The 13,664-nt window shown below is 40.0% G+C and overlaps 1 protein-coding gene across 4 annotated transcripts; it reads right to left on the bottom strand.

Annotated features, from left to right (window-relative positions):
* Nucleotides 1-19: 19 nt before the first annotated feature.
* LOC122783460 (synaptosomal-associated protein 23-like) lies at nucleotides 20-10,921 on the bottom strand. Of its 4 annotated transcripts, none has more exons than XM_044048272.1 (8): nucleotides 10,787-10,921; nucleotides 6,896-7,010; nucleotides 3,783-3,824; nucleotides 3,600-3,648; nucleotides 2,820-2,937; nucleotides 1,832-1,864; nucleotides 1,143-1,316; nucleotides 20-997 (listed from the first exon to the last, which is right to left on the bottom strand). In XM_044048272.1, the coding sequence occupies exons 2-8, from the start codon at nucleotides 6,950-6,952 to the stop codon at nucleotides 841-843; spliced, it is 630 nt and encodes a 209-aa protein (XP_043904207.1). In that variant the 5' UTR covers nucleotides 6,953-7,010; nucleotides 10,787-10,921; the 3' UTR covers nucleotides 20-840. The 4 variants fall into 4 exon arrangements, with proteins under 4 accessions (XP_043904207.1, XP_043904205.1, XP_043904204.1 ...); XM_044048270.1 differs by lacking the exon at nucleotides 10,787-10,921 and adding an exon at nucleotides 10,604-10,762; XM_044048269.1 differs by lacking the exon at nucleotides 10,787-10,921 and adding an exon at nucleotides 9,119-9,221.
* Nucleotides 10,922-13,664: the final 2,743 nt, after the last annotated feature.

Raw genomic sequence — 13,664 nt, 5'->3', positions numbered from 1 at the left:
TTTCCCTTCCCTTTTTAAAAATCAAGCAATTCTCTACCAACTCTGAAAGCTTTCATACACATTAATAAAGTACTGGGACGAGTATTGTGACACACAGACCTGCCAGTGGTTCGACAGTGTTTTACTGGGATACAGTGAGGTTGCTGAGTAAACATGGAGGTAACCAAGGTGATGTGTATCGCCAAGAAAATGGACTGGACACCTCAATGTATCAGCAAATTCTTTAGTGCTGCACTGTGTTTGCGTTTGTGGCTCTTTCAGCGTCACACCTGTCGCATTTCTACCAATATCTCTTGCAATTCTTGTCCAAACAATGTCAAAGTCAGCACTGCACACACTGGTGCCATAATTAAATCACCGGTTAAATTTAAGTGACCTGTTGGACAGTTAGACACATCATTTCCTTCTAATTGCTTCCATTTATAGAAACTTAAAACATCTTTAACATGAATGGACTAAATTCCATTTACCTACTAAACCTAGTCCATCAATCAAAAACACCTCTTGTCATTTCCTTTTTCTACAGAAAGCATTTATGAAGCTACCAATAAAACAGTCTTGCGTTGTTTATTTCTACGTTTGCTTCTTCAGTCGTTTTTTTCCTTCTGGGTCAACGCCTCCAACTAACAGGCAAAGAAACGGCGTGAAACTATTTGGCAGAATGTTGTTTCATAGCAACTCAGGGTCGCTTCACTGTGTCCATCAAGCTCAAAGTGATGAAAAGCAGAAGGGAGAAAAAAAACACTTTTTGTCCTCTCTCAGATAACAAGGTTAACCTCTTATAACTTCCCTCTAAATCAATAAAGAAATACCTCAGTGAATACAAATCATATTACCATATTAATCTCTTACCTTGTCAGTGATGCGGTCCAGCTGTTTGTTTTGCTTATCGATCTCGGAGCCCATATCCATAGCCATAGTTTTCAGGTTGCCAATAATGCCGCCGACTGCGTCCAGATTTTCTTCCATCTCGTCCTCACGTGCATCGTGGGTTACTCTGTGTCGCCAAAGTAAAGGTTTTGTTTAGTCACGGAGTGCCTTCTCAATGTGAACCAATTTGTCAAATGTGACAAAGGACGACGTCTTCATTAAAACTGTGTCTCAAAAGAAAGACGTGAAGCACAAACGAGCGGGGACTGCACCTCTTGATGTACGGGCCCGAAGGTGCCGAGGTGTTCGTCTGCACGGCCTGACCGTTGCCGACGCCTGAGGGTTGTCTTATGACTACTTTTGCGCCGTTCGCGTCAACCTCGCCCTCTCCGCCTCTGATACCCCAGGTGCGCTTGTATTGCGAGTCGTGCTCGATGGAGGACACCCTGCAAAAAATAAAAATAAATAAAGTAAAAACATTAGAAACAAACCAGGGGATTCAAAAAGTAAAAGACTCAAACTGGACCGGTGGGGGAAACTAATGAGTGGCTGTTCATATGCAGCGTCAAAAATACAACAGATGGGAACAGTAGGAGAATCTGCATCGTATCAGTTAAATCAGAGTGAAAAAAAAACTCAAAACGCCACTCTTATCTTTTCATGTACACCAATAGCTCGGAAGCCTTCTTCGCTGAGGTGTTTTTGGCAAACTTTTTTAAAATTTACAAAGAAAAAGATTCCAGGGGGGGAAAAATCCTGTCAAAAATAAAAAATATTAAGATACTTTCATCTCAATGCAAAAAAAAACAAAACAAAACAAAGGCCGTATCAAAATGGACGCCCATATCGCTCTCGTTTGTGCACATGTACGAAAAAGAAAAAACGCTGCATGTGAACAGCCCCTAGGACTGACTACACGTTCATCACTACGACACAGTCACAGATTCAAAAGATCCCCTACCTTACTTTTTGGTACTCATCAAAGAATCCTCCTCTCCAATGTGAAAGCATTTTGAAAAAGATTTGAATGTTTTTCACGTTTAGAACCCAGACATGGGCACAAAAAAAACAAACACTGTATCACACAATGCACATAGATATCTTTACAAGTGTCCAGAACCAGGGGAAACACAAATTCTGACCACAAAACACACTCCTTGTCACACCCTGTTACTAACAGCCAGTTAATGCTGCGTTAAAGCCAGAGCACCTGACAGTTCAGAGTCGCTTAATGGAAGCGTTCATGCCGATAATAACAGCGTTGACGTTACGTGGGTTTGAGGACTTGTCCCTGCGAGTTTTATCATTTCAAAATGACATCCCTGATGTTACCTCATGTAGAAACAAAGCACCCTCCCTGACAATGGAACAACTATCGTACACAGACTTATGGTACGGCTGTCAAACAACCTGACCACAGTACGTCACCGAGGAAAGGTGGACGTCACCGCTGGAGTCAAGATTTTCATGGCTGCAGTAAAACCCTGTGCCACAGCTACTGATTTAATCCAAAACAATGTCATCTTAAGGTTTTTGACAGCTGAGAGCGCAGTGGATTTTTCTTGCACATAATGAATAATGAATGATGCTTTGGGAATTATTAACATTTCACTTTACTATTTTCACAAATCAGCTTGTTTTTTGTTTTTTTTAAAGGTAAAAACTGATTATTGTAACACCGCTGTCCAACGTTTGTAGTTGTCATAGTAGTAAATTTATCATGACAACACGTTCCACTTTGCAACAAAAGAAATACACAAATCAAAGTTCAAACACGCTGAGAATAAGGTTGTTGTTTTTTTTTTAAAGTTATTTCAAAAGTTGCATAAAAAATTTTTTTTTTTCAAAAACAGACGACACACCAAAAGGAGAAAATGTCAAAAATGCTAATGCGCGGCGTCCACACCGGTGATGTGGAGCTGTCAGCGGCTGCGAGTGTACAGTGTTACCTGTCACAGGGGCAGACACAGAGGCCGCAGCACTTGGAGAGATCGGTGAGGTTTTTCTCAGCCTGTCTCATGTCCTGGTTGATCTGGTCCATGCCTTCTTCCACACGCTTCAGCTGCTCTGAAACACAAAGACAGACGCGGCACACACAATGTCAGGCTCACTTTTGTTTTGTATTCATGCACATTTTTACACTAATAACGGACGTTGTTTTTTTTTTATTATTTATACCTTTTTTTCTTTTTTTTTTTTAGAATAAATGCAATTAATTGTTAAAGAACCCCTGTTGGGATTCCTAAATTGGGATAACAACTGGGCCATTGTAGCGGCAAAAATAGAACACTGTGCAGGTTGATATACAAATAATTACACATGCACATTTTGAACAAGGAACATAGGAATTGGACAGAACTCACACATTAAGGGAAAGGCAAAATATCTAACCAGAAATAAACAACTTACTGTAACTGTGATCCTTAGTGCAAATGCAGGTGGGTAAAAACCATCATTAGCACTTTAACACAAATGTGAGTGTGAGGAGGCGTGAGTGTTAGGAGTGTTAGAAAAATAGGTTTGTTCTCATTTATTTATTCCATTTTTGGAGAAAACTGCAGACATTATTCAGAGCTTACCACCCCAAAAACTAAATAGTAAGGTTACAGAAATGATCCCATTTGCATGAGATCTTTTATTTTGCCACAATAACATCTGGCTGATTTCAGTGGCACAGAAATCATCAATCACTTGCAATGAGAAGCATCTGCAACAGGTTGTGTAGTTACCTCCTTGCTGGTCCAACATCACCATGGTGTTGGTGCCGGTCTGTCTGCTCTGCAAACACACAATTCACTCCAAATCAGAACCAATCCAACAAACAGCCGCCAGTTTTAGAATAATAACGATCAGGACTAGATGCATTATAATTATCATTTTGACATTCTCTTTTTGGCTGTTAAAGCTCTCACCTCCTCTGCCATCTGCAGCATCCTCCGTGTGCTTTCCAGTGACTGTGGGAGAAACAAAAACAGTAGTATTTCTGAGAGTGTGGAAAACATACTGTAAGTTGTGTGTGTGTGTGTTAGCTGAAGGGGATTGTGCAGGGCATGAGGGACTAAGACCAAAACTGATTTGAAATACTGTCACACTTCAGATTCCTCGTTCTCTACGTTCCTCTAAATGTACCTGAAAGAGATCTTTCAAATCAAATCAAATAAAAATGGACATGCATACAGTATTTGTTTTTGGTGACGGCATGGTATGGTATCTTCTATTCCAACAGGATACTGCAGATTTAAAAATAATGTGACACCACATGAGATGGATTTAGCTTCTCTGTATCATATGTCGTGTTGTCGGCTGTTTGTGGCCGCATATTTTTCCCAGGAGTTGGCAAAGCTCGTCGTGTTTAGGTCAGGGAAGATGGACCAGATTTTATATCCGCCCCGGAGTTCTTATTTATCTGGCTTCTGTTTGGATTAGTTTGGAATTTCTTAGTCTTCTTAATTCTAACAAAGCAATTGATCGGGGTTTACAATGGCCCTCAAGAGACTGAGGGGAAGGGAATGAAAAGGAGACAGCGAGGAAGGGAGCAAGATAACAAAGACAAAGAAAATGGGAAGATGCGATATGTGATAAGAAGATTAAAACGCCATATTCATTAAGATAGACGATGAGAGGAGACTGTAACCAATCTGTAAAACCCGTTTTACACTGTGACTAGGGGCTGCATCTGAAGATAATTTTAGATATTGGTTATAAAAACACACCACAGTGTTTTAAAGACCATACGAACATAGGTTAATTAAGTATACATTATTCTGTGAACAGTACATACTGTACTCGTGAACCTTTGAACTAGAAGGCTGCATGGACTCGGGACGCAGACGCAGAGTTGCTGTGTCTAAACTGGCTCTGATCAGATGACAAGGGCAAGGCCGGCACAAATGTTAACAATCAGCACAGAGACAAAAACCGCACGTAGAGACACGCACACACGTGCACAAAAAACAAAAGTGTTGACGGCATAGTGGAATGCAGTCAGTTCAGGTGAGCTGGTGAGCTATGACTCCGTGTCTCTATTATTAGATATCAATAGCTGTGCTGGGCATCCAAAGGAGCAGAGCACAGAGGCAACTCGGGGCATGACTCCAATGTTTCCATCATTAATTTATTGTTACCGAGAGAGAAAGTGTGCGGCCAGATTCCTCACCTGCCCTGTTTTATGTATTTGCCCTGAATACATATTATCAGCAGGTTACAAACAAACATAAAATTGGCACGAGGACTGTGTTGAGCTCAGCCGGAACGTCACGCGAGTGGACAAACACGACAGTATTTCTCAAACAATCCTTGACCTTTGCTCATTAAGCAAAGAAAAAAAAAAATCACTGACTTTGCCAAATTTTCCAGGTTGAGGTTCTGTGACATTAAAAAAAAAAGAAGAAGAAGAAGAAGAAGAAGTCAATGGCATGATATCATTTGTTTGGATTTTAAGTACAGGATGACATAATTGGAAGCTGCAATGTACCAGGATGATTATGAGTTGTCACACAAACAAAGTGTGTGAGAGGGACTGGCCTATAGCCAGTGTGATGCACACAGTATAATCCATCAGCATAATGGTTGCTGTGAGGGGGGTTTGGGGCTTACACTGTGGCATCAACAAATTTCATACACCCCCACTTCAAAAAAAACAACCCTGAACTATCCCTTTAAATATCTTTCACACAATGCTGAGGCCAATTACTGCACAACAAGATTCTTTTCTTATCATACCAAAGACCAATGTTGTCCTGACACATTGCAAAGCATGCACCATGGGGTTTCTTTTTTTTTTCTTAGGGGAGATATTGTGTTTTACCCAAAGCCACGAGTATTAAGCAGCATTAGCAGGAGGACCCTCCCTTGTCTTGTTCCATTTATGATCTCCTTAGTCAAACAGGCGGCAGCAGCAGAAGGAAGCAAGAAACGGTCACAGGTTAAGTGAGAAAGCACACATTAGGAGAAAGAAAAACAGTTGAGGGAAGGGGGGGGAAAAAAAGAATAATAAAACCCCCAAAGACAAATTACAGGAGGGTGGAGTGTGCAGCAGCAGCAACAACAAGCCCAGCAGCGGTAGGTGAATCGGACTCAGATTTTAAAACAGGTGGCTGATCATATGATGCCCCGGAGCATGAATTAAACAATTACCTCATGGATAATAAAATGCTTGATATAGTCGACAACACGCAAACTGTCAAAATCAGAGGGTCAGGCAGGGTATGGACTAAATTAAGCACACATTTACTCACTTCTCCGTCATGCCTGACTAAACTATCAAGTATCGTATGTGTCTGTGTTTTTAAACGACTGAGTCGAATCTATTTAAAATACTTATTTGATCACAGCAATGACAAATCTTATTTGTGTTTCACTGACGGATCAATTACTCAGTTGTACTGAAAGTATAGACCGATTGTGAGCACATGTGCTTTGGATATTAAAAGGGTATTAAAATGAAGAGTCTGCCATTTTAGGAAACGCACTTACATTCTTGCCTGATGAATGTTTATAAGAAGATTAATATAAATCTCCTGTTTTTCCTTCAAAATATGGAGCTACACCTGGCAGCCTGACGAGCTGAGGTTTTGCCTGGAAAGATTCAAATAAGATGCTAAGCGTGAGTGTATTAAAAACGCAAAGGCTGACGTTCTAAACTTTAAAATAAGACAGGCCAGTTTATCAGTGCAGGCAACACAATGTCATCATTATGTTCTTTTAATCATTTATATTCTCAGTTCTCAGCTGCATTAGTTGCATAATTATCTGTACAACGCTGCTTTGCATCTGAAACTAATTCATCCGATTGTGGGTCATTTGTTAAGTGCGGTGAAATGTTAAGTAAAACTTGACTTTAAGATCAAATTGTTTGCATCAGATACTCGTTACCTGAAAGTTTACTTCTCACTTTTTAAATTTAAACATTTCAGGTAGTGAAAGACACACAGGGAATAAACTTACAAAGAGAGAAATGAGAAATTACAGAACCAGGTGAGAAACCGCATGAATGTGTGTATGTGTTGTCTCTGTGACTGTGTACCTCGTCAGTCACTTGGTTGGCCCTCATGGTTATCTGTTCCACTGTCATGTCTTCCATGTTGCTGCCGTCTGCTTTGGGGACTCCTCCCGTGGCACCGAGCTCGATATTTTGCGGCCTGAAAGAGGATCAGAGGTCACAGGTCACTCAGTAGCATCATCATCATCATCATAAAGCTATGTGACTCAAATGAAATGAAATATGGATTTAGAATAAATATGGAGTTCAGTAGTCTTGTGAAGGTGAAGACATGCAAAACTTAAACAAATGAGGCTCCTTTTTCTGAGTCTTAATGCTTAACAGGTGATTAAAGGAATTAAAATAAGGAAGGAATGGATAGGATCGGTTTCTGTGTCTGTGTGTAAAAGGGAACTGTGCAAAATAGATTTTACACTAACCTACAGTATGTTAACAACAACCCAATAACAACATTAACAACGATTAATGTAATAAAACAATGACCTCCTTCAATTTTAATTCATGGTATGATCACATACAATAATAATAATAAAAAATAAAACTAATATCATCTAATTAGATTACTTACAGCTACAGTAATGGAGTGCAATACCCTAATGGAAGAAGAACCACCAAACAGGATAAGACTACACCTACTTAAAACCCTGAAAGCATGTTGAAAACTGCTTAAGAAGTTACTGCCTCACTCCAAAACAATTATAGATTAATACCACGGGCTGCTCAATGCTACTGATTTACTGTGATAACTGCATTTATGAACTGAGCCGAATCCACACCTTAACACCTAAATGCACACTCTGTATTCAGATCAACATTTAGATCTCATAATCTTGCACAATATGTACGTAAGAACAGAGTGATCAAGGGGGGAAGAGGTGTCACAGAGAAGCTTTAACTGTGAACTACCAGGAGGAAGTGAATTGGGTTTGGCTGCTGAAAGCTTTATAATTAATTTTAAATGTCACAAAGGATGAATAACGCAGTTCAGACAGAGCACGGCAAAGAGAAGAGGATGGGACTGACATGAAGATATAAACAGGACTGAATACACAGGTACGGTACTATAAAACAAGCCCCAATTATCTAATAAATAAGCCATCTCTTAAGACCAAACAAAAAGCAAACGCACACTAACACAGTGTCGTTGATGGCTCTCCCACATCCTTCTTCTTCTACTAGCTTCATTTTTTGTTAGTCATTCTAGATCTGCACAAATGAAGAAGCATGTAATATAATCTGGACAGCGCTTTTAGACAGCAGTCAGGTCTCAGAGTGGGCAGTGGAGACATAAAACACATTTTAATGGCCCGAGTCAAGTAAACTGACAAGCAGAAGAACTGTGGGGGAAAGAACTTGAGTAACAGTTGTGGCTTTGCTGAGTATGTTTCTAAATTAACCAATTTGACACATACTTTACTTATTAAATGGATAATTCTGATCCCAAAACGAGCGTAGGTACATAGCACTTTGGTTTAATAGCTGCAAATCCAATGATTTGTGACCTTGAGCTGTCTACCATCACAAGATGCAATGACATGATTGTTGTAATGGCAGCCTGAAAAATCAAATTCTGTCAAGGACAGAGCCAGGTGAACATGTACAAGTGTGCCATTTTTAAAGTCCAACATTCATGAAATGCTGCTTTCCTTTAGTTCCTCACCTCTCCTGTCCTCTTCCTTTCCTTTAAAGATCGAGTGTCACTTTCCTGTTTTGCAAAATAACCCCTGATCTTCGAGTTCCCTTTCAAACCTACAGGAATTAAACATCCTGAGTAAAAAACAACACAGGGAAAATGGATAATCTACTTGGCAGACAGATTAGACATTTTAATGTTGTAGTCTCTGCATTTTTTCCCCTTCTTTGAACAGGAGGGCACTTGGTTCACAGGCTTGACTGCTTTTTCTAACCGATTATTGAACTTGGCAAGATGCTGATGTGAGTTTATTGCAGGAACAGGACTCGCGTACATATATTTCACACAAGAGTAGATTAATATGTCACACTAAAGTATAAGCTACAGTATGGCAGATCTTTCAGAAGCTTGGTATCAATGTATCTCACTAGTGAGAGTGATTACAAGGTTACACTGACGGGTCACACTAGTGACCGCTGTATTTTCCATTCCCCAATAAAATAACCTTACAGTCAGCCCTGTTCCCACACCACTTGCAAGTCACGGTGGCAAGACAAGACTGTGACGCCACAGCACATGAATTCACAGCTACAAGATTGTTCAACAAGACCTACCTATTCATATTGTAGTTTCCTCACAGCACCAACAGCAAGTGGCCAACACAACAACTCCTACAGGGAAGCACATTTCTCGTTCTTCTACCCAAACCTGTTCCTCCAGATCTGAGAGTGTCTCTTTCTCTGACACACACACACACGCTGACGTCTTATCTTATTCCCTTCAGACAGTGTTCACATTCCCCTTCTTTATCTTTTTTAACATTTAAACTTAAGAGGTATAGTGTGGTCCAAAATGTTCATATATTTCAGCTCCTAAATGATAAAAAACATTTATTGTGGTTGAAAGTGATGTGTTTTAGATAAGAATGACTGGAGGTGGCTGACTGATAATGCTGACCTGTGTGTAAAAAAGCACATGACATCTTGCTGTAGGGTACAGAAAGAACAACATAAACTGTTAGTGTTTATTTCTAAAAGCACAATATACTGGCATATGTTTTATTATCAACAAGGCCATCTTGGTTTTTCACCTCTTACCCATTTATTTATGGTCTTTTACGGCAGTTAGCACCCATAATATTACATTACTGCCTCCTTCTTCTGCTTCTATTTCTCCCCATTAGGTACTACAACCTCCTCTTCTAGGGACATACATTTTTCAAAAAAAAGAAGAAATGATGGACTTTGTGCCAAAGATTCATTTCCAAAAGTCTGTACTGAACTGGGAAAGAAGTAATTCTACTTTCCTACTCTTTCGGCTTTGATGCTTTTAAATTAATTCTGAATAACTTGGAGTCAGGTAGGGCAGACACTAGTTTATGTTTAATATTGATTAACCTGTTGATTGTTTTTTTAATTTGATCAATCGATTGCTTGGATCATAACTTGTCACAAATTGGTGAAAAATGTTCAATCAGTGTTTCAGAAATCTCAAAATGACAATCTCTAAATGTTTTGTGTTCAATCAATAAATCAAAACTAATTAGTTTCCTGTGATACAAGCTCAAATAACAGAGGGTTTAATTACTGATTAAAAATACACATATTTATTATCAAAATAGTTTATTCCTTTTTGCTAAGAAATTAGTTGTTGATCCAGAGATCCAGAAATGAGCCTGGATCACTGGGTGCTGACAAATAACACCTCCGAATTCGGGACAAAAGCATGTTGCCAGTCATAACTGAACGGCTATATTACAAGACATGTCGTCGGACATTTCCTTCGTTGTATGTAAATACACAAAGGTTTATACTCTCTCTCCCACTCTCAAACACACGTACTTGACCTCGATTATATTACAAGCAGCTGAATGAAGTTTAGGACTACTGGGCAACTATTTAACATGAGTCACTTGAGAAGCAGGTGACGTTATGGCTGAATGAGACACATGAACCCTAAACAATGAAAGCAACAGCAGCAGTCCCTCCACACCCAAGACGCCACAGCTGTGACTAAAGTCCCCAAACACACGTATAAAACTTTTTGAATTTCAAAAACAGTGCCCAAATGTAATCTGAAGAAAATTCGAGTTCTCTTACATTGTCAGAAAAGTTGCTGGGAAGTATCAGCCAGGATCCGGGGGGACAACTCGCTTAACCTAGCTGATATGTTGCTAGCTTGCTAGTTAGCTAGTTCCGCGTTTCCTGTCAGCTACTTAATATCAAGTCAAACATCTACGCAGGATTGGGAGAGAGATACTTATAAAGGGAGTAACTACTTACTGTTAACCCTCCTTGTTGTTAAAAGAGATGACCTCGCAACTCCTCCTTCTTGTCGGGTATGTAAACTTGGCACCAGGAACTTCTGGATTCCTTCACAGCTTCCACCGTCCGAAGTGCTTCACTCGGCGCGTTCATGTATCGTCGGAAATATCGCAACTCCAAAGCCGAGTTGAAAAAAAACAACAACTGGGCGGAAGGAAGTGCACGGGTGCTTGAAGTCCGTTAAATTATTATTACTAATATCGTAAAATATTCTGTTGCAAATAAAAGTCATACTTTAAAAAGAGAAGTACTGAAGTATTGCAATAGTTATCATAATAATTCATTTTTATAAACATTTGAAAAACAACCATCTGTGGAAATGTTAATGTTAATTCGGCTGCTTTACAAGCAAATAATGTCATCTTTTTATTGGTGGTGATTAGTGTGATTATTTTCTGATTTTTGTTTGAGCAGTTGTATTTCAAACTGAATTTGACAGCAGCGTGATGAGCCACCGATGGGCACACGAACTCAGCACACGGTGGTGCGCATGTCCTGTCATATGACTCCAAAAAGAAAGACCCTGGAGAAAAAGAAGAGGAAAAGGAAGGGGATTCAAAAGGCAGTAGTGCAGCACTATTGATGCCAGTGCCATGATCCACCAAAGAAGAAGACTTCAAAGGAAAAAAGCATTGGGGCGTTGCTCATTTTCCCCACATGAGTGCAGCATTTACCCTTCACCCAGACCTCCCCTCCCTCTCTCCTCTGTGTTTTACATGAAGACAGACTGCTGGATATTTTTCATAGTGTTTCTAAAGATGCTCAGTAATCTAAGCCTCTAGCATTGGATCTGCTGTGTAATTCCCTAAGTTTTATGGTTTAAACCACAAAAGCATGTTCAAGGTGATTCCAAAGGCACTGGGCAGAGTGCCAGCCGACACACAGTATCAACTGACAGTGTCTAAAAAAGCAAGTGGTTTGGGTTTTTTCCAGCCCCTTCCTCGCTAACTGCAGATGAATATTTTCCCCATGTTGGGTCACCTACAGCTAAACACCCAGGAGCTGAGCATTTCACAACAGTTTGAAATTTGCCGAAGAGATTCTGCGGCGCTGCCCTCAGTGCACTGCCTAAGGTGCTTGAATGGTGCCCAGCTCTTTCTGCCCATGTATCTTTTATAGAGTCTACATAGCATGCATTATTCAGCAATAACACATGGTCCATCTGGACCTGTGTCCGTGTGTGTGTGTGTATGCATAGTGTAGGTGTGCAGTCCATCGTTAACGTTCCTGCCATGCCATTTCACCATTTCACGCCACATCCAACAGAGCTTGAAGAGCTAATAATTACTTTTCTCTTTTTTTTAATTATTATTATTATTATTTTCTCTGTATTTACAACTTATGCAATGTATGTGTTTCATAGAGGATGTGTGTGTGTGTGCGAGAGAGAGAGTAAAAGAGGAAGAAATGAGGGAAGAAAGGGGAAGAGAAAGAATAGAAAGTACTGAGAGAACGAGAGAGAGTAAGTGAATGTGTAATAGTGACTACAGATGGCACGTTCAGGATCAAGCTCTTTCATCATGCCGTTTCTCATTAATAGAGATGGGAGCGCTGCCCCAATTCCATAATTCCTAAATCATGCCAGTTAGTTAGAGTATAAGGAGGGAAAAAAGTACGAAGTCTAGATTAGCCTGTAGCCTATTTATGTGCCTGCAAGAGCGAGAAATCAACAGATGAAGAGGCAGGGAAAAAAAGAGGAAAAGAATGGAGAGGGGTCGCCATCTGTATTTCCTGGCTTTTCTTTTCGTTTTTTGCCAAAACCAATATCATATAGGCCAAATTTGTTCTCGGCAGTTATTGTCCCACATGCACACCGGCCAAGGAAAACTGCTTAAATAAACAAGAGCTTAATTGGTTATGGAGGAGAATACATGGGGACATAACTGTGTGTTGCACAAGCATGTGTGTCACTGACACAGACCAGATCACTTGTTTCCCATGATTTCAAGAAGCACATCTGTTCACTTATGGCTCCACTCCATCCGTCTCTCCTCACACAAGGAATGAGGATAGGGGGAGGCTTTCGGGGGCCTTGCTCGATCCAGCTTAATTTTACGTTGGGTTAATTCCGCTGGTACCTGATACTTGTCAGGACAAAGAATTGGCTGAGCAAGCTCGCGTCTCAGTATTCGGAGATAATTTCATTCCCTCGTCTCATTTTCACTGGAATATACTCTTTCTCCATTTAGATTGAGCTCTCATATGAAGCAATTTGATGGAAACCGGAGACATCGATAGCCATTAGGTCGTTTTCCACAGGAGGGCCAAACATGGCAAGCCGGGCCTCATCTATTATTCATGTGCCTTAGTTTCCCTCCCAAAACAACATTTCTTATATTCTTTTTGCATCATGCTGACAAAAGAGACGAGTCAGTGGTTTCACGTATCGTTTTTCGAAACAGGGCCAATAAATGTTTCAAGATAGCTGTGGCCCTTACAATACCCAGTAGGGAAATATATCTGTGGTCTTCATGTCCAGATCTGGAGGAAACCTATTGAGCTTTGAGAACACAGGAAACATTTTATATTCTTTCTTCTTTTCTTTTTTTTTTTTTCTTTAAAGACATTTAGAATATAGCCATCTCATGTAATGATTCTGTGTCTTTCCTCAAGGGCATATGATAAAACTCCAGTTTCAAAGTAACCTCACACTGTTGGAAGGAGTATTCAGATGCTCAGGGTGGGAAAAAAAACCTTTTCTAATATTAGAAGTAAAAATATGGTACTAAAAAAACATCTTGTTAGAAGTTGTTGACAGGTCGTTTTCCAAACTAAAGGTCAGACCTAACCGTTCAGGATCAAAAGATAGACCTGAGAAGTGGATTTAAAACGTTTT

Source organism: Solea senegalensis, linkage group LG16, assembly GCF_019176455.1.
Source record: "Solea senegalensis isolate Sse05_10M linkage group LG16, IFAPA_SoseM_1, whole genome shotgun sequence".
In the NCBI taxonomy this organism is placed as follows: domain Eukaryota; kingdom Metazoa; phylum Chordata; class Actinopteri; order Pleuronectiformes; family Soleidae; genus Solea; species Solea senegalensis.
This window is presented reverse-complemented; position numbering and strand designations above follow the sequence as displayed.